Source organism: Zonotrichia leucophrys, chromosome 3, assembly GCF_028769735.1.
Source record: "Zonotrichia leucophrys gambelii isolate GWCS_2022_RI chromosome 3, RI_Zleu_2.0, whole genome shotgun sequence".
Classification (NCBI taxonomy): Eukaryota; Metazoa; Chordata; class Aves; order Passeriformes; family Passerellidae; genus Zonotrichia; species Zonotrichia leucophrys.
In genome coordinates this window covers 12,723,609-12,744,940 of record NC_088172.1, presented here as the reverse complement: position 1 = coordinate 12,744,940, position 21,332 = coordinate 12,723,609, and the positions used below count along the sequence as shown (strand labels likewise).

Below are 21,332 nucleotides of genomic sequence, written 5' to 3'. Positions count from 1 at the left end.
TAAATACAAGGAAAATCCATTCTATTTTGAGATGTTAATATTCTGAAATACAAGTACAGTTTGTGGGAATCCTCCAGGTAGAGAAACTGGGATGATGTATGGTCAATTTTATGTTTTTGTTTCTTTGTATATGGCATCTGGCACACTGCTTAGTTCTTGTATCCTAGGTTTTGTCTCTGTCATATCAGAAGTCTGTTTTAGTGAGATTCTGACTTCTGATTGAGAGCCACATTTTAAATTCTCAGTGTAAAAGATGAGTCCTGTGCCTGCAGGGTCCAGCTGGCTTGCCATTGCTGAGCTCCCTAGAGTCCCACTGCACTGAATAGCAGAATGCCTTTGAAAAAGGCACTTGCAAAAGCCTTTTCATGCTGTGCTAACATGAGTCCACTCTACAGTGGGCATAGTAAAAGTATGAAAAGGTCTTCTTAATGAATTTTGAGGGAGTAAACAGATATAGCTAATGAGGGATAGACTTTCAGGAGTTCTGAGCTGCTCATAGTTATGTCAAACTAACTTCCTGTCTGGCTTCTTATCATAACCATTGCACCATTATCAGTTTTCTTCTACTTGTAGGAGGCTGGATGAAATCAATGTCTAGGTTCCCATAAACACTTCTCTTTCACTAAATGAAATGAATGACATGAGGTCCAAGGGAGTTTCTTGCATGGTATTTCTGGTTGCAAAGAGCTGCAGGTGCAATGCATTTTCTTTGGTTAGAAGGCAGACAGGATATTTACATTGTTAAAGGTCTGCTTTTCATCTTCTAGGCATATTTTTAGTAATTTGATTCCCTATCTTTAACTCTCTAGACTTTTGAAGAAAAGATAGTACTTAAAGTCCTTTTGTGTCAGACAATCTTTATCATTCTTAGCTCTAGTCTATACTGAGTAGTTTTCCTGTTCATTTGGTTTTTGCTTCATATATTTTTCTTGCTAATATATAAGGAAGTAGGGAAGACAATAAAGGTGACAGACACATATAAACACTAATGTTTAATAAAATATTGAAGCCACATACCACTTGAGATGCAACAATCTGAGGTTTTTAATTGAAAATTAATACTTTTAAAGGGGGAATTTACTACAACAAATGTGAATATATACATAACAGAAATATTTCTATTCAGCATTAAAATAGAATGCTATGATATTGCAATTTTACAGAATATTAAAAGGAACAAAATAAAAAAGTAAAGATTATGTAGCAATAAATTTTTAGTTATTGTAGTTCAGTGCTTAAGGCAAGTGGGTATGTACTTGTGCATGTATTCACCTTTATTGACATTCTATTGACAAATTCATTTTTATTCCTAAAAAAAAAAGCTGGAAGAAGTTTAGTAGATACTGTACCTCTGCTCAGAATTAGAAAATAGGCATATATACCTCACCATAGTAAAAGGTAGAATTTGATCATATGCATTTAAGGTCATATTACATTTTATACACAGAAGAAAGAAAGAAAGAAAGAAAGAAAGAAAGAAAGAAAGAAAGAAAGAAAGAACAATTGTGTGCATATTGGTGTGATGTCTATATATATAAATACGTATGTGTGTGCATAATCAGACGTATTTTAAAAATAATTTTTGATTATTTAAAAATTATTAATTAAAAAATTTAGATATTTCAATTGAGAGAGTTGGCCTGAATCTGGAGGTATAAGACTGAACACTGTTATATTCCATTTCAGGTTTCATTTGTGCAGTACAGTGACGAGGCAAAATCTGAATTTAAACTGAATACATTTGATGACAAAGCCCAGGCCCTGGGTGCTCTTCAAAACATTCAGTACAGAGGAGGAAACACTAGGACAGGTAATTCTGGCCTGTAATTATATTTATTTAAGATAAAATATTTTCAGAAAATGTGTAATTATCCAAATATTGAATGGCTGAAGAAGGGGATTTTTCTGTGGTGTTTTAGTTCTGTGCTGTTGCCCTTAAGAAGTAAAAGAATTCTTCTCTTGTGGATAATATGGATGATTTCTTGTTTATTGCACACTTTACAGGCAAAGCCCTAACATTTATCAAAGAAAAGGTTTTGACTTGGGAGAGTGGCATGAGGCGAGGCGTTCCCAAGGTACTTGTTGTTGTCACTGATGGTCGGTCTCAGGATGAGGTGAGGAAAGCAGCGACAGTCATACAGCACTCTGGTAAGCAGTCCACAGCACCTACCTGGCTGTTTCTTTTCTGTATTGCTTCAATCATCTGGGAATCATTTACTCATCCTTTATGGACTCAGAAATGTATTCTGAGTATTTGAGAAAACATCAGAACTATTCAAAGAATTTGTGCTCTCAGGACCTAGACTTAGATTTTCTTTCTTAAGCCTTCTCTCTGGGGAAGGATGTGGCTTCCCAAAGATTTTATATGCATATCATTTCAAAGATGTAGCTTTTGGTTACTGCTTCCTCTTTTTGATGTTTGGACCCCAGAAATCACTGGGAAGTATACTCCATACTAGTGCTTGTGTTTTAATGGGCCTGGTTTCCTGAGGTTTATGTTTTATCTGGTATAAACCCATGGATCTCCAGTTTAAGTAACTGTTTTTGGAGGAGCTGGGTCTGAATAGACCTGTTGCCTTTTGCATTTTGAGCTAAGAAGCACTTCCTCATCAGATTTGATTGTGGCTTATGTGGGTGTAGTAATCTGTTCTTGTCCCAGCACTTGGCATTTTGCGTTTCAGTGCTTGAACCTCCCAGTCCTGATCTCTGAGCAGGGAGATGTTGTACATCCTTATGGGAATCACGTGCATGTAAAGCACAAACTATCATCTTCTTTGTCTCTTTAATGTGGAAGAATTAACTCTGTCTAGATGGTTTCTCAGTCTCCCTGGAAAATATGCTTCAGGGCTTAACTACCCTACTGGTAGGAGACCTTTGTCTTGCATTTCACCTAAGTCTTTCTCCATGCTAGTGAGATTGCTGTCTTCATGTGCCTAGTTAATCAGGAAAGAAACTGATTGCTGTCCACTGTAATGGGCCTTGGTATTTGAAACTTACTGTCATCTCCTCTTTCTGTCTTCTCTTTTGTAGACCTAACAAACCTATTTTTCCTTCAATGTCATGTTGATCATGTTTTTGAGACCCCTTATCATTTTTAGTTTCCTCTCTTCTTGCTTTGTTTTCTACACATATCAAAGCATGCTCAAAGCTGGACAGAGTATTTCAGCCAAAGTTTCACCATAATTGGCTACAGGGGAATAATTAGCTTCTTTAAAAAAAAAAAAAAAAAGCTTCTTTTATCATTTGGAATAAATGTGAATCCAAATTTCGGCCTCCAACTGGTTTTTCCAATGTCTGTGCAGTTTCTCTTCAATGAAATTTACACCTGGCGATATGATTCACTTCTGTGGTCTGGTTCTTCTCATTTAACTTAAGACATCTGACAACTAAATGTCTAGAGTAAGGTCATTGTGTAGGGTCCTTTTATGACTAATGAAGAGAGCAAAGGAAGGCAACGACAAACAATGACTTTTCCTATTCTGAATTCAGCATGTGAGGGTGCTAAGATGAATTGCTTTCTGAATCTGACCATATCTGGTGATTATAGAGAAAAACTAGACAGCTTGGAAAGTAGAAGTTGGTGATGTGAATACCACTCTAGGAAAGAGAAACTGAGAAGCATGAAATGCAAGAGATGGAAACAGATAGACACCTGGGTAACTAATGGTCTGTAAGGTTTTGGCCACAGAACAGATTTGAGATGCTGTAGAGTTGAGAGAATTGTATGTTTTGTATTGAAGAGTGAGGAGACTATGTAGCCAAGACCACATGAGATTGGATAATGCCCCAAAAAAACGAGAGAGGAGAAAGTTTTGAAAGAAAGATGCAAAACATCTTTCAGAGCTTTCACAAGGTGAAAAGAGGTCTGGAATGTGTGCTCATAGGTAGCTCATCACAAGTCAATGGTTTGTGCAACATTAACATTAAAAATGTTGATGTATGTTTGCTGCATTTCAAGTAACAAGTGTTATTTTTACAGGCTTCAGTGTCTTTGTGGTTGGTGTGGCTGATGTGGATTACAACGAACTGGCCAAGATTGCCAGCAAACCCAGTGAACGCCATGTATTTATTGTTGATGACTTTGATGCCTTTGAGAAGATTCAAGATAACCTTGTCACCTTTGTGTGTGAGACAGCTACCTCAAGTAAGTAGAAGACATTGGTTTCCCTTTACCCAAATTAATATGTCTGGTTATATACTGCTTAAAGTGAGTGGTGGGCTGACCTTGGCTGGATGCTGGGCACTCACCAAAGCTGCTCTATTGCTCCCCTTCTCAGCTGGACAGGGAAGAGAAAATGCAGTGAAAGGCTCCTGGTTTGAGATAAGGGCAGGGAGAAATAACTGAGCAGTTACTGTAATGGGCTGTACTCAATGTGGGGAAAAATTATTTTATTATCAATGAAATCAGAGTAGGATAAAGAGAAATAAAACCAGGTATTAAAAACCATCTCACCACCCCACCCTTCTTCCTGGAGTTAGCTTTACTCCCAGATTTCTTTATCTCCTCACCCTGGGCACCACAGGAGTACAGAGAATGAGGGCAGTGGTCAGTTCATCACATATTGTCTCTGCTGCTCCTTCTTCCCCAGGGGAAGTTGTTTTCAAACTCTTCCCCTGCTCCATTGAGGGTCCCTACCATGGGAGACAGTCCTCCATGAATGTCTCAATATGGGTCCTTCCCATGGGTTGCAGCTCTTCATGAACTGTCCCAGTGTGAGTCATAGAATCAGAATGCCCTTGTTAGGATTGGAACAGAGCTCTAGAGATCATCCAGTCCAACACCTCTGATCACCCAGAGCAGGTTACACAGAAACACATCCAGGTCGATATTGAATTTCTCCAGAGAGAGAGACTCTACAGCCTTCCTGGGCAGCCTGTTCCAGTGCTCTGCCACCCTCAACACAAGAAAGTTCTTCCTCATATTGAGGTGAAGCTTCTTGTGTTTAAGTTTGTGGCCTTTGCTCCTTTTTCTGTTGCTGGACACTCCTGTAAAGAGTCTGACATCATCCTCTTGACCAACCTTTGAGATATTTATATGTATTAATGAGATACATATTTTAGTCTCAGTGCTCTCTAGACTAAGCAGGCTCACTTGCCTCAGTCTCTCATCATAAGAGAGCTGCTCCAGACCTCTCATCTTCATGCTCTGCTGCTGAAACCTTTCCAGTAGCTCCCAGTCTTTCTTGTACTGAGGAGCCTAGAACTAGACATGGCCCTCCAGATGTGGCCTCACTAGGGCTGAGCAGAGGATCACTCCCCTTGACCTGCTGGCCACTCTTCCTGATGGAATAGATACTACTGGCCTCTCTGGCTGCAAGGGCACTGCCAGCTCATGGTCAGTCTGTTTTCCACTCAAGCTCCCATGTCCTTTTCAGCAGAACTGCTGTCTAGTAAGTCAGCTCCCAATGGGAATTTGGAGTAATTCCCCTCCATGTGCAGGATGCTACACTTGCCCTTGTTGAACCTCATTAGGTCCCTTCCACATGGTGCAGTCTTTCAGGCACAGCCTGCTCCATTGTGGGTCTCTTATGAGGTCAACAAGTCCTGCCAGCAAACCCATTCTGGCATGGGCTTCTCCCTCTGGGGAGCCACAGGTTCTGCCAGGAACCTGCTCCAGTATGGGCTTCCCACAGTGTCAGTCTCCTTCAGACCTGCTCTGCCCTAGGGTCCTTCAGGGGCTGCAGGCAGATATCTGCTCCTCTGTGGACTTCCACAGTCTGCAGAGGGACAGCCTGCCTCACCACAGGGAAGACCAGGAATGCACTGGAATCTCTGCTCTGGTGCCTGACAGAGTTTTGTCCCTCACACATTCTCGTTCCTCTCTGCAGCTGCAGGCTGTTGTGCCATTCCAACACACGCAACCCCCAACCCCAGCCACCGCCCCTTGTTAAATGTGTAATCCCCCAGTCACTGCCACCACTGCTGATGGACCCAGCCTTGGCCAGTGGCAGGTCTGTCTTGGAACCAGATGGAGCTGACTCTGTTGGACACAGGGGAAACATCTGGCAGCTTCCCACAGAAATCACCCTTGTAGCTCCCCCATTACCAAAGCCTTGCCATGCAAACCAAATACAATTTGCCATCTTATTTAAGGTACATCAGAAGATATGTTCATATTACAAAGTTAGATTTCAAAATAGTTGGATATAGCTCAAGGGAGTAAGTTACTTTTTAAAATATTGAAATGAGTATTGTGTTTTATGTAATCTAATTTTGCATTTCAAAAGTACTACTAGAAGAAAGCAAGAGTAACAGTCACTGAAAACTTTTAAAAGTAGAATGATGCCTAATGTGCCCTAACTGCAGAGCACAAAATTCTCTTATTTACCCCTGGAATAAGTGTTAAAGATGTACAGCTATACTGTGTGATGCTGTTTTAACTTATCTAAGTAAAGCTCAGTTGTTTATTCAAGTTAGATCCTTCTATGGCAAAAATAAGAAATTCTCAGGCCTGTCATGTGCAACTGCATGTTCCCTAACTGCCTCATCTGCTGGCTCCTGAGGAGCCACATAAATTTCCAGTTGTTTCTTGAGAATCTGACAGCTATTATGCAGCTTGACTCATGCCTTAAATATTAATGGAAAGACTGTGTCATTGTCCTCCTTTCTTCTTATAAATTATAATCTTAAAATATTTGGGGTTCATTTGTCATTCCATATTGTCATTCCAATTTTTCAGAGTAGAAAAACCCTACTAAAAGTGATGGGTAGAGATTTTGACATTAGAACTACCATAGGACACATTATGACAAATGTAAAAAAGACTGTCTCAGAATTAATAATAGCATAGACTTCTTGGTAGTAAAACTTTCTGAAGTATACATATGTTCATATCCTGTTAGGCTTAGTAGTTTTGAATTATATATTGTTTCATATCTTTCAGCTTGTCCCCTTATTTACTTGGATGGATACACTTCACCTGGTAAGTAATTGTCTAATATTTTGGCATAGGTTCTTTTGTGTCTTTTACAACTCTATGGTGTTTCTTATTTTTTATTTTCTTTCTGGATTTAAAGGTTTCAAGATGCTGGAATCATACAATCTAACAGAGAAGCATTTTGCTTCTGTACAAGGAGTTTCACTGGAATCAGGCTCTTTCCCAAGCTATGTAGCATATAAACTCCACAAAAATGCCTTTGTTAGCCAGCCAATACGGTAAGTAAACCTCAAGACTTATATTTATGGCGACCAGGTGATGAAGGATTAACAGAGTTTATAGACAGCATATGTGTGTTATGGAAGATGCATTAATGTAATGTTCTTTTTACTAAGCTTCAAGAAATGCGCTCTGAAGAACATCTATCATTGTTTTCATTAAATGTTAATCTATTTCTCCCTCTGAAATCATAGTTCACTATTAATCTAGTTGCTTAGTTTTCTTTGAGATTATGCTTCTTAACCGTTCAAGTTGCATATAATCCACAGTTTATACCTAGACAGTTGAACAACAACTTCCTTAGTACAATGAATTCCATGTTGCTGGACAGAAGTGGTTTCAATATGGAGGGATTAGCATCACTTTTTCCAGAAGCATTGTTCTTACTGCAGTAGGCAGCACATTGATGCCATTGACTTAGGATAGTTTCTCCTCTACTTGACTTGCCTTATTTGGCAAATGGAGCAGAGTTTTCAAGGGCCCGTGGTCTTAGAGCTTGGTTATGGTAATATTATGGATATTGCCAACATTTTTTCCCAAAGAGAAAAAGGACTTAGTTCGCAATTAGTTTTACTGGAAATACCTTTCTCCTTTCAAAAAGGGTTATTCTGGTTCAGAGGAGATGCCTAAAAATAGCCTATTGTTTCCATTAAATTTAGGAAAATTTAGTTTTCTTCTCATGGAAGTCTTTGAAATTGTCTGCAATCCTGCCAGATTGGGTAAAGACAAGATCACAAGCACAGAAGCTGAGATTTATGAAAAAATAATTTATTTTTGCTAGCCTTCTGAGATCACAGCTTCAAAAGTGAGGACTTGAGGATTTTTAAGTTTATTGGCATGCCATTAATACCTGCAGGGATGATAGGTCTCTGACAGCACGGATTTTTGAAGTCTAGGGAAATACATATAATTCCAGTTTTGCAACTCTCTTGCATTGATAGATATTGCATTTAGGATAAGTTGATGAAAATACAATAAAAAGATAGGCTTCGTATTTATTTCATTTTGTTAGAAATGTTGTGGTACATAGTCTAATATCTGCTAAAGAGGTGGAGTAGACTCGCCAGAGTATTCTGGGCACTTATTTTTCATAAGAACCCAGAAAATAAAACTCTAGACTGAGTCAGCAAAGCAATAAACTCATACTGATCCTAGTGGCATAGTTGTTTCCATATCTGAAATAATTTGTTATCCAAATTACAAGTTGTGTTGCTATATCTACTTTAATATTTGAATTCTTGCACTGTACTGTGTGATGTTGTTGACTTAGTGATGTGGTTTTTATTGCAGTGTTCCTAATTGTATGGGTTCATAAGCTTTGTCCAGCATACAAAGCAGCTCCTCTTTTAATTTAAGATTTTTATGTTTATGTTCATGTGACTGAATCTCCTTCTGAGCTCCATAAAAATTGTTAAGGAGAAGCAGTGATCATCTTTTTTCTTGCCATTCTCTTCCTGCATTCCCGTCCTTTCCCCTACAGAAAAATTCCGGAGGCTGTTTCATGCATGGTTTTTTTATGTACTTTTGGCTCTCTGCTTATTTAATGTGTAGCAGTCCAAATATCACAAATTTAAACCTGAGCCACTAAAGAATGAGCTGGAGCCCAAATGCATCACCAATTGCAAAGAAGACATTAAGTATTCCATCTCTGTATCTGTGCCTGAAGGGCAGCAATAGTTAAATGCTGTTGCCTGACTGAAGCAGGCTAGATGAAAAAATGAATAAAGTTGTGGTCTTTTTTTCTCTGTACTTACCAACAAGGAATTTAAAACATGTGTAATTTATACAGAATTTTGCCACAAGAATACATACCCAAGAGTTCTTGGTCATACTCAAGCAACCTTTCTAATTGTGGTTCTGGGACCAGCTGAAGACAGTTGTGAGTTCATCTTAACAAATCACAGTGTTTTTATATCACAATGTTTTTTTATCTTTGAGAGAGTAGTGAAAATGCTCTGTTCCACTAAACACTGTGGTCTCCCTGTTAGTCTTGTATCTTTTCTTTGAAAAAGAGCAAATGATGACTATCTAATTTTCGTCATGTGTTTCTGTGAAAAAATGCCTTTATATTGTCTTGCCAGGGAGATTCACCCGGAGGGGCTGCCGCAGGCGTACACGATCATTCTCTTGTTCCGCCTTCTGCCTGAATCCCCCAACGAGCCTTTTGCAATCTGGCAGATTACAGACAGAGATTACAAACCACAAGTTGGAGTTGTGCTTGATCGTAAGGATGTTTATACTTATTGCATTGAGAAGTTATATGTTACTTTGCATATGTTCTTATCAAATATATCCAAACCCAAAGCATTTCTACATGATAAAAGGATTATACATTTTTAGTTTTAAGAAATTTTTTTAAACTTTGTAGATCTATAGTTCAACTAAGAGTAATTAATCTAAACAGCATTTCAATTTTAGTATAAACTCTAAAATCAAAGGAAAATACATCTATATACTTACAGGTCATTAAGATCATCTATGATTTGTGTTTACCCAAATAAGGGGTAAACTAGATTTTATCTTTAAGGTTGTATAAGTATGGTGATTTCAGTAGTGTGTATGAAATGAAATGTGTTATTTTTACTTGTTGCAGCTGCCAGCAAAGTGCTGTCATTCTTTAACAAGGATGTAAGAGGAGAGGTTCAAACTGTAACTTTTGATAATGATGTCGTAAAGAAAATCTTTTATGGAAGCTTCCATAAGGTAAAGGATTGAAATTATGATGTTGCTTTCTGAAGTACCATTCCTTTAAATAAAAGAAAGCCAAGCACAAGTCACTGTCAGGTGACTGTACCTGGTTTTTGGATAGTATTTTAAGTTGACATAGGGACCTGCAGATTATGCAAAACACGATCTCTGAAGTTATAGGTCTTCTTTGAATCAATGTAAAAGATTTGTCAAGAATTTGTTAATTTGTTAAGATTGTGCAAGTGGAGGGATATATCTGAAAAAGAAATTGTAGCCTGGTTCCTGCCACATGAAAGAGGAAGAATAAAAGTTAAAGTGGAAGAAAGAAAGGAAAGGAAGTTGTGGTGAGAAAAGATTGCATGGGAGTGTAATGATTTGAAATAATTCAGAGCAGAGGAAGACACAGCCAGAGAAAGTAAGTAGGCAGGGAACCAGTTTTGGGAGGTAAATAACATATTGGATAAGATTTGTATGTTTAACAAACATAATACATGTGTGTATATTTCATAAGTGTGATTTTTTTTTTTTGCTTAAAAACACTGGGCTTAAAATATTCCAATGTCATGTTAACTGAGGAAGCAACAAAGAGAGAGCCCATAAAGGGTCACTTTATCATTTAGAATGAAGCTTGCAGTTTGTGAATTGACAAAATGGCTAGTGAAATCTTTACATGTTGCTGCATGGGTCTTCACTCGTCATAGATCTGTGCTTGCTTTTCTAATTTTGTGCACCAAGTTATGAAAATTTGGTGTTCCCAAGCTCTCTTACCTCTAGTCATCAGGAATTGCTTGACTCAGGCTACATGTACACCTAAAAACATTTTAAAAACATTTTCTTGCTGTGTTAAGTATATATGTTTAGGGCAAGAAAGTAAGCTGAAATTGCAACATTTTTGGTTAGCTGAAATGCATATTTTCATGTTTTCATTTATCTCCCTTCTGTTTAGTTAAGTTTTCATCTGATGACTAAATATGGCTTGAGTATAGCATTTGTTTTCTTTATGATACCATCTTCTGCATGACTTGCCACTACCAGCATTCCTTTGAGGATACTGATAAGGGGTTGCCTCTGTCAACTTCTTGATACTGGAGGCCAAATTGTCAACCGAGCTTGGCTAGACTGAAAGCCAGGAAAGATAACTGGTGCCAGCATTATAATGTTTTGTGACTTCATCTGTTTAAAAAACAGGTGATTATGAAAATAACACAGTACTATAAAAGCTATTGGTTTCCTCAGAATATGGAGTAACTTCCCGAACTAGTCTTACATTATATCCAGTTATTCTTGTTTTAGAATTTATGCCTGGTTAGTTTAGAATTTAGGCCTGATTATTTTTGACTATATGAAGAAATTTTTATGTCATTGATTTTGTAACCAATAATTATGAGTAGCTTTGGATCATACCTACATTAAGCAGCCTTTATTTTATCTTTGACATTTGCCTTTTTTTTTTAATAGCTTGGTAGGACAACACAATTTTAAGGAAGTATAAGAATCTACTGGAGTGAGAAAAACTCTCAGTAAAGGCTAGGATGTATCTTGTTTTGGTATGAAGGGTGAATTATCCCCAAGTACTGTTTAGGTGCAAAGCAGTATGTAGTGTTCCTCATTTTAGATCTCGCTGTGAGAGCTGACACTTCTTAGGGTCAGTGGTGTGGAGCTCTCCACATGCTCTACTGCCAGTAGTCTGTTTTAAATGTCTGTTGCTAATTTAGTTGATGTTTAGAATAATGTTTTCTGTTATAGTTTCTCTAAATGTGATAAAGCTGAGCAAACTTATCTGACAGGCCTTACAGTGATGCTCTGCTCATTTATCAGAGCAAATGGGGAAAAATCTGTGACCCTTGCTAGCTGCCAGAAATTAGAAGTTATGTAAAATGGTCTATTACACTTGATAGTAAAAAAAAAAAATATAGGGCAAATAAAAATCAAAAATTTTGTATCATTTTAATAGTGAAATACATGAATACATATGGAGAGAAAGTGATCCTAAGATGCCAAAAAATGAAGAGGAGTAGCAGTGATTTGCAAATTACCTTAAAGCTTTACAATTACGAATTCTTGCTGAAGAGACTATTTCTTAAGAAAAAAATTTCTCAGTTACTTAATGCAATGTAATTCCCTGTCTTTTTTTCCCAGAAAGGAATCAAAAGTTCAGATTTTGAAATTTAAAGTAGCTGGAAGAGTCTTGGTTTAGAATGATATTTGGGATTTTTCACCATGAAACTAAGATGACTTTTCTGGCTTCTCTCCAGATGATTACTAAAATTGCTATCTCAGTCAGGTTGTTAATGATGGCATAATGGGCTTCCCAGCCCACCTGCTAGGAAAGCCTTATGCATCAGCTGTGCTGATTAGCTCCTAATAATGGATAGCAGTAGTTTCAGATGGATGAAGGAAGGAAAGTAAGATTAACACATTTCTAAAGGTATGTTTGCAATTTCTCCTACTGTCCAGTTTCAAAGAAATGACAAATCCTTACAATTCAAGGAGAGGTTTTCCAAAATATTAAACATTTTTGTGGCTTTCATTTGGTGACTTACTGGCTTATTCACTGAAATACAGTTAACTACACCTAACTGTGGGGAAATTTACTTTGGCATACTTGAACACTCTGTGTAGCAGAGCCGTGGTGAAAGCTGTTGAATCTGGCAAGTTCCATAGGAAAAATTCTGACTGCCTGAGACAGTCATTAAATTTCTAACTGATGTTTTGGAGAGACAGACAGCTTCTACTTTCTTATTCTTACCACACTAGACTTCCTTTTAGCTTGCCATTTAGCAGTAGTTAGCAAGAGGAAATTTGATAATGAGTATATATCTTTCTGCTGATAGACATATGGAAAATAGTTTGCTTTGCCTATTGATGTGATTCGCTTAGCAGAGGATTAGAACACCATCAAAATTTATCTTATAAGGCATCTGGAGAGAAAAAATAAAGTATGTTTTCTTTCCTAAAATATCATAAATTAAATAAATAGAACTAATCAGAACAGATTCTTTATGTTGGTGTCTTAGAAACTGTTGAAAACAAAATGTGTTGGAGTTGAATGCAGAGACGTGTTATTTACTGTAAACACCAGATGCCTCCTTTAATTAGATTTATTGCCTAGGCCAAGAGATTCAGGCTGGAATGCAGATCTGGCAGTGATTTAAGTGTTTAAGTGACTGAGGCAATGACTTGGGAGAACTCTCCTTATTTTTGATTGTTGGGATTGCTTCTTCTTTGGATGGATAGGTGATGCTCAGCAGTTATTTCTGTTTGAACCTTTTTCAAGCTGATCTCATTCAACATTCTGATGTAGATTTATCTTTACTATTTTTTTTGTGCTAATGAAAATATAATAATCTATATTTGCTCTGCAATGTGTTCTATTTTATTTAAATTGTGACAAATACTTAACATTCCATTAAAAGGACTTGCATATTAGGTACCTTTCAGAGCTGGTAAATTACATCTGTGATGTGTTTAAACTGGATGATGCAGTAATAATTTTTTATCATTATTATTTGTTCAATGAATATGGTTGGGAATTTTAATTAAACTCTCCACTTGTGTACACAGCACTGAGATATAAAGTGTAAGCACATAATTTTAAAAGAGTTTCAGATAAGCTGTGCTGATGCCTTGGAGACAAGTCTGCATGGGAAAATAGTCAAAAGGGAAAAAAAGGAAAAAATTCCCATGAGATTGTTGAGGCACTTATTGACCCAGGACATTTAGGGGAATCTCTCAACTTTGTGCCAATTTTTAAGCAGTCATCAAATAGCAATATGTTTCTGTATGTTGTGTAGTGTGATAAGAGAAAATTTAAAAAAAATATATATTTCAGGGATTCTTTACTTCTGATCTTATTGTGTTGACATTTTAACTAGTACATAGATATTATAATGACTTATATGAAACATGTGCTGTTGGTAAGGTATATAAAGCCCCTGAAAACTTTCTTTTGCCTGAAGATCAGGAACGGCATATTACACATGCTAAAGTGGCCCTTGTTTATTTCTCAGAGACCCCTAAATATTTTTTGCTCTTTCAGAGAAATGTTGAAACTTAACTTTTGTAACATTTGCCATGCATACTATAAATGTTTGGAAAGATAATCTTTGCTTAGGTTTTATATGTTCCTCTGTTTAAGCTTTACTATGTTTCCCACAAGCTCTTCATTCTTGTCTCCTGGTAAACATACTCTCTCTTTATTACAATCTTTCCTTTCTCCCTCCTAAGTGTCTTCTATTTCCAGTAATTAATTAATTACTGGAAATTAATTAATCTCTTCATCTACTCTGTTTCCCCTTGTTTTGGCATATATTTGTGTAACCATATTTCTTTTGTGGAAATTTTCTCTTGCATCTTCCATTATTTTGTCTTGCTCTGGGCAGGCTTCTCTGATCACTTCCTGGATCTCAATGTAATTAATGCCTCTGGTTGAGTCATCTGTGGAAACTGAACTCTGCATCTTTGGGTCTGAAACAATCTTCTCTCTGAACTACAGTCTCTTAGCCAGTGGGCAGTCCCAGGCTTATAAACATCTTGTGTGGTCCCAGCCATCAGAAGAGAACAAGAAATGCTTATATTCACTTCCTCTGACAAGTTTTTATTTTTTTTTACTTTTCTGCCATCTTAAAAAAATATAAGGCAAGCTTTTAAAATAGTTAATAATAGTTCAACTATTACATTAAATAGTATTTCTTAATTGTGCTTGTGTGTTCATCTTGTTGACCTTCAACACATTCAGAAGAGATTATAAATGTCATAGACTTTCCCTGAGTTTGAATTTTTCCACCAGCTGGAAGTATATCAGGATTACTAGGAGTGAAATTTAAAACAGTACTATCCAATCAGTGAAGTACTATTAAGGTGTTAAAGTAACTGTGCCCATGTGCCATGTCTAAATATTTCATTAAACTTTTTTTAGGTCCATATTGTTGTTACTTCATCAAATGTTAAGATTTACATTGACTGCAGTGAAATAATGGAAAAACCAATTAAGGAAGCTGGCAATATCACAACTGATGGCTATGAAATACTTGGGAAACTTCTAAAAGGCGACCGAAGATCAGCAACAGTAAGCAAGAAATATGAATTTTTGCAAGACCTTGACATTTTCTGAGGGTAGAGATTAGGGATTGTTGGGAAACCACTGTTGCATCATCCAAAGCTTCCAAGCATGTGTACTGTCAAGTCAGTAGACTTGAGAGTCTAATCTTTACAGCTTCTTGTTCTAGCAGAACTGCAAGAACAAAAATGTAGTAGCTGGAAGCCACAATCAGGTAAATTCAAACAAGGGCAGGAATTTTTTTCTTTTAATAGGGAGAGCTGACAGTGATTGAGTGCATATACTGTGGATACTCTATCATTAGAAATAAGTGGAGGAGTGATTTTTTAATGATAATGTTGATAGATTTCATACTTAACAACACACCAAACTTAATATATCTTTCAAGAGTATTTCTTTCTTTTACAGTTAGAAATCCAGAATTTTGACATTGTATGCAGTCCAGTTTGGACTAGCAGAGACAGATGCTGTGATCTCCCTTCTATGGTAAGTATGAATGAACCAGAGGCTACCCAGAAAAATGTATTGACACAAAATTTAATAATATTACTGTTAGGATGTCATTAGACCTTGTACTGACAACACATCTAAATCACACCTGTCAGAGCAGCCAGTCAACTGCACCATATTTCAAAGTTTTGTGTCTGAGACAGTAAAGCTGTAATGCTAGAATTGAGACCCTTAGAAATTTTGCAAAAAAATGTCTGTCACATTTGTATTTCAGTGATGTTTCAAATTCTAGGTATTATCAATGGGGAATTTATTTATTTATTTATTTAATCTGTTCTTGGAGTGGCATTCGAAAAGTAACTATTCTTTGTCAGTGCAAGCTGATTGTCAAGTGTATATAAATACTTTGCTCGTGCCTCTATTGTAAATGCCTTGCATAGATCACAGATAAAATTTGCTAAATATATAAAAGATCCTGTAGAAACATTTGGAAACCACAGTTTAGCTGTGAGTTTTACTTGGAAACAGGGTATTAGTGAATCTTCCTGCTATTGTTTCAGAAAAGCGTGCTTCCACTGAGTACATTTCTTTAAAAGGACAGTAATAAGTTGTGATTGAATTTTCAGAGAGATGAAGCAAAGTGCCCAGCTCTTCCAAATGCTTGTACCTGTACTCAGGACAGTGTGGGACCTCCAGGACCTCCTGGACCAGCTGTAAGTTACCAGCTGTAACTATACACAATAGAAAATGTTCTGATTTTTAAATTTATGGAAGTAGTTTTGTGTTGGTCTGTGGCTTTGTGAAACAAATGTCAGTCAGAGACATAGTTCCTGTCAATATATCCTTAACAACATGCTAATCCATCCCCTTTTCATCAGATCCTACCATATCTACTTGTTTGAATGATCTTTTCCTATATTTCCTGTGTGATCACTGAGTTTAGTTCCTCATTGTTTGATAGGCTGAAAGACTCTGGCACAGCTCAAAGTGCTGTGCTTTGTTCACAAGGGAGCTTTAAATTGTCAGGTGTATCTTGCACATCATGTACAAGACATTTTTAATTAACTGAAAAAATATTTTTTCTAAATACAGAGTCAAGATTTCACTCCAAGGAAAGATTCTTTACTCTGTCAGGGAAAGAAATTATTTTTTTATGAGGAGAGATATTAATTAATTTATGGAATGGACATAGTCCTATCAATTGCTTTGCATATTAGGGAGTTATAGCCAGCCTAGTAGTCATACTTTGAAACTATCAAAAGTTCTGCATGAAGAATCTAAAGCCCAGTTAAGTTGCCTGGTAGCCTACTAGAGAGGTCTTCAGAGTTTTTGATGAATATAAATTGAAGTTTATGTCTGCAGAGACAAAAACCAAAATAATAATTTTTTTATGGGCTGAATTGGCAAGGCTGAAGCTGATGTGGTTTCCCTGAGTTCCTGATGCATATTTCATTCTACTACTCTTTTTAGCAGTATGATCTGTACACTTCAAAACTTTGGGGCTTCACTTAAGAGTTTGTTAAAGAGAATTCATAATGCACATAAGTATTATGCACCTTTGCTTTCTGTGTATGAAATACATTTTCTTTCCAAATACTCAATTTAGGGTGGCCCAGGCGCTAAAGGTCCCAGAGGTGAAAGGGGTTTGACTGGATCATCTGTAAGTATGTTTCCCAAAATGCATCTATAAAGATGTTAAAACAGGATTACCTGTATGAAAATTTTTATGCTTAGTTTTAGTCTAAGAATGTTGATTAAAATTTAGTTGAAAATATGCCTTTATATTACTTATGTGCAGCCTATCTATTTGAGACTATATATCACAGTCTATGTAGCTACATTGACCACACATCAGGATACTGGGATTATGTGCATCAGAGTGTTAGTACAAACTCTGCAGCATTATTGTTCTCTGATTGGTACACAGGACATGGCAATACTTCTAATTGGCATTGCCAGAGGGCATGCATTGGCCTGAGACTGCCAACATAAATCAGAGAATAGCTTATGAAAGAGTATGCCTCTTGAACAGCTATTTCCACTGTTCTTCCGAAGTATTAAATGTGTCTCCAGGCTTCTGATGTACCTTAAGTGTCTTATCCAAAGGATTTTAGTTACGAATTTCAGACAGGATTGTCATTTACAATTTTGTTTTAATTTCCTGCTTTAAGGGGCCTCCTGGTCCTCGTGGTGAGACAGGTCCTCCAGGCCCTCAAGGTCCCCCAGGTCCACAGGGTCCCAACGGGCTGTCAATCCCAGGTGAACCGGTGAGTGCCCCCTCTGAGTGTCCCTTTTGAGTGCCATCAGCAGGCAGTGTGTGTGAAGCCAGAGCTGCCCATGGGATGGTGGTCTTGGGAAGAGGGTGGCAGCTTTGCCAGAGCATTCATTTGTCCCTGCAACGCAGTAGCATTGTGAAACACATCTCTTTCTGAAACAAGGCTCTTAATAAAATAGCATTTTCTGTCCTGAATGTTACATGTGCTTATAGGATTCTAATGAAGGGACAAGGTCTGAGTGCAGTAATGTAAATTGTGCTACTCTCTTATCAGTCTTAATGGCATTCTGTGGAGTTGCTAGGCATTCCAGTGTAAGGACTTAAAAATATCAAATTGTGGTACAGGAAAATTAAGGATGCAGTAATACTTTGAAGACTTTTTCACAGACTTACATGTTCAACTTCTGTTGTCTGGCTAAAATCAGTAGCTAGGAGTTTTCTTGGCAACAGCATCCATATTTTAGCAAGATGCTATTTCTGATTTCATGTGCATGCCTTCAAAGCCAAAGCAAGTCTTATCAATGCTGGTGAAGTTTCACTATGTTCTGGTTTTTATAGAAGATTGCATGCATAACTCTTCGTGAATGTATTAAGGCTGCTTTTGCCTTATTTCAATAAATAATCACCCTGAAAGCAACAATATAATTCTGATGTTCCCTGTTTGGGATTAACTTGAATTTTAATATATTCAGGAGATTGTTTTTATGAAGTCTTTGATCAAAATATAAAGTCTGTGGAAAGAAGAAGTGATGTCTAATTGCATGCTGTGTCATTTTTCATTTGAAAATTGGTTACCTGCTCCATCTGTAATGGAATTTGAGAAATGGAAAACAAAATGTGCTTTAAGGTAGACATTAGGAACACCTTCTGTTTTGTAAGGACAAAGTAGAATGACTTTGTTACCCTATGTAGATTCTTTTCATGATTTTTTTTTGTTACACACTAATTTAAATTTAATAAATTTAAAAATTTATTAAAGAAGACATAGAGGTATCAAATAGCAAGAAAGAAAAAACATTCCTCTTACATGCGTAATGCAAATAAGCCATTTATTTGTCACATCCACTTGAAAAAGTCTGAAGAATGAAAACACCAACATTCGTGGAATTTCTCATTAGCTAACACAAATTTGGAGCACTTTTGAGTCATGTACTTTTGTTTTTCCTATCAATTAAGAATCATGTTCTCAGTCTATGTTTACAAATTTTTTGATTAGTACCAGTTGTTAATGCTGGATTATCATGCAAGCCACTGTAAAAATATTAATATTGTTTTGTCTAGTTTAGCTCATGTGGGTTTGGACTGTGCATTTATACTACAGTGTTGTAGCATATATGGAAGGCAAGCTAGCTGTGAAAGGCAGCAGATTGCTTCTTTATATCCTCCTACACCTTGTGTCCTGGAAGTATGATGCACTCTGTAATCATTTGTGAAAATTATAGGGTCGTCAAGGAATGAAAGGGGATGCTGGCCAGCCTGGACTCCCAGGGCGATCGGTAAGTTGACGCTTAGACAAGGTGATGTCATTTTGCACTATTCCTGAAGAAACCTGGCTGCTGGACAGCTGTCTTTGACATCACTAGGAGTCATGGGCTCTTCTCATACCTCCCTGGGCCACAGTTTTGGAAACACAGTTATCTTACTCTTAGAAATTTGAAATATAGGTAATAATAAACCATTCAAAACAGCAAATGTGAAAAAAACAACTGTGCTTGGTCAAGCCAAGTGCCCATCCCAACTGTGAATCCCCATCCCTGTTGTGAATGCACAATAACAGACCATTCTATTAGGAAGAGTACTCAATTCCCAAGGAAGGTCTCTCATCTTCTGACCACTTGCAGTTGAATGTCCTCCTAAAATAAAGATTGCAGAACTTTGCTGAGCTCTTCTTTAGCAATTACTAATTACTTTCTACTTACTTTTGAAATACAAATGGCCTTGGGACATTATTTGTATGCTTCCTGAAAGAAGACAATATTTAAGTTCAGTTACTTGCAAGTTTCTGTACTGTAAACTATAAAAGGAGGAGAAAAAAAAAGGACCTTTTTTAATTGACCAAATTTATAAATAATCTAAGGTCATTGATCTGCACATGTTCTGGAATAATGAATATTCCTGGGTTACTATATTGTCCTTAATTTAGTGAAGATAAAAAGACTACATGAGGAGTGCTTAAGTGCTGTTGTGGACTTAGTTTCATATATCAGATAAGGTCAGTCGTGGGCCAAGGACCTTGTATTCTTTATCTGTTTCATTAGTCCTTATAACTCTGAGTAGTATACTTTTAGGGAGTAGTAATGTCCTGTAGGAAGCAATGCCACATGTCAGTGTACAATGAGATTAGACAGAAAGGAGGGAAGAACATATATGCTTGAAATATATGGAATGACATAACAGAGATGTTTGTTCTGTCATGGATACAATTTCTCACTCTTTGTCCCTCCAGGGAACACCAGGTTTACCTGGTCCACCTGGACCAGTGGGACCTCCAGGAGAAAGGGTAAGGCTTCCTCAGTTTATGTTCTGAAAAGATCAAATAATGTAATTTTTGTGTTTTGTCAGATTTTTCCCGTTCTTTATATGTCTTTCAATTTTCAAATGTTTTTTTCAAGAGGAGTCCTTTTGTCAGCACCCCTTCTGGAGAGATGAAAGTAGCAGGGTTGGAAACACATCAGGGGTGAAAACCTCCCCAGACAGCTATTGGTAGCCAGACAGGTTCTGTAAAAATTGCCCTGCTCCCTCTCCTGGCGAGGTTCTCAGCTGCCTTCACCCTTAGGTCAGGCAGTGTGACCCCCAGGCAGGGCTCTGCAGAGGGGCTCAGCCCTGCTGCCTTGCCTGCATTGTTGCTGCTACTGGGGATCCCTTTGAAACTCTGCTTATCTCAACATCTGGGAGATGCCATATTGGTTAGGAATCTGTCTGTGCCAAACTTACTGTGAAGCTCAGGCTTGCCCCTAAACCTTTGACTGTCAGGAGCTTCTTTGGATAGAGAACTCTGAAATGTCTTCCTAATGAAGGGCATGTACACAGGTCATTGTGGAGTAGCTGCAATTCCTTTCTTCTAATTGCAGTCAGGTAAATCTCTCTTGTTGTCACAGTAGAATATCACCTTTAAGATGACTGAAGCAATTATTTGCCCTTACAGGCAAAATTCATAGCTGATGTATGCATTTATAGCTGTCCTTTAGGGGGAATTCAAGCTGGAAATGAAAATAGATGGCTGTGTGATAGCCAAAGAAGATACTGTTGGATTGGTGGGTCATGGACCATCAACATTGACTTGTGCATTACTGAATGTTGGATTACTGAAATGGGAACCTTCAGTAAATTTCTGCTCAGCCTTCATTCTTGCAGGGGAAATATCTGAGAGGGAGGGGGGTCTCCAGTTAAGTATAAATCTCTGATATTCCAGCTAAACTGTGAATGAGGGAACAGTGAAAGGAGAGATTTTGCTCCTCTGGGATAGAATAATGATTCCTTTTCTTAAAAATATTAAGAAACATTGATTTCATTTTTAGTTAATCAACAGCAGCTGAATGTCTAAAGTGTCTGAAGCTCAGTGTTCCATAGCCTTCTCCAGCATGATTTGTGATAGCTATTTTCTAACTTGTATTGTGGATAGGTTTTAAAAGAAATTACAGTAGTAACCATATATATACAATTATATAATTGTAAAGATCACATTTCTCTAATCTTACTTTTGT

The 21,332-nt window shown here is 37.3% G+C and overlaps 1 protein-coding gene across 1 annotated transcript in view; it reads left to right on the top strand.

Annotated features, from left to right (window-relative positions):
• Nucleotides 1–21,332, top strand: part of COL12A1 (collagen type XII alpha 1 chain) — a 99,619-nt gene that overhangs the window by 63,984 nt on the left and 14,303 nt on the right. The window contains exons 45-58 of the mRNA XM_064707404.1: nucleotides 1,687–1,810; nucleotides 2,005–2,148; nucleotides 3,980–4,144; nucleotides 6,884–6,922; nucleotides 7,017–7,155; nucleotides 9,238–9,380; nucleotides 9,750–9,859; nucleotides 14,763–14,912; nucleotides 15,312–15,389; nucleotides 15,980–16,066; nucleotides 16,960–17,013; nucleotides 17,525–17,620; nucleotides 19,071–19,124; nucleotides 20,075–20,128. Of these exons, the coding sequence (XP_064563474.1) occupies nucleotides 1,687–1,810; nucleotides 2,005–2,148; nucleotides 3,980–4,144; nucleotides 6,884–6,922; nucleotides 7,017–7,155; nucleotides 9,238–9,380; nucleotides 9,750–9,859; nucleotides 14,763–14,912; nucleotides 15,312–15,389; nucleotides 15,980–16,066; nucleotides 16,960–17,013; nucleotides 17,525–17,620; nucleotides 19,071–19,124; nucleotides 20,075–20,128 (1,437 nt within the window). The remainder of the gene's footprint in view (nucleotides 1–1,686; nucleotides 1,811–2,004; nucleotides 2,149–3,979; nucleotides 4,145–6,883; nucleotides 6,923–7,016; nucleotides 7,156–9,237; nucleotides 9,381–9,749; nucleotides 9,860–14,762; nucleotides 14,913–15,311; nucleotides 15,390–15,979; nucleotides 16,067–16,959; nucleotides 17,014–17,524; nucleotides 17,621–19,070; nucleotides 19,125–20,074; nucleotides 20,129–21,332) is intronic.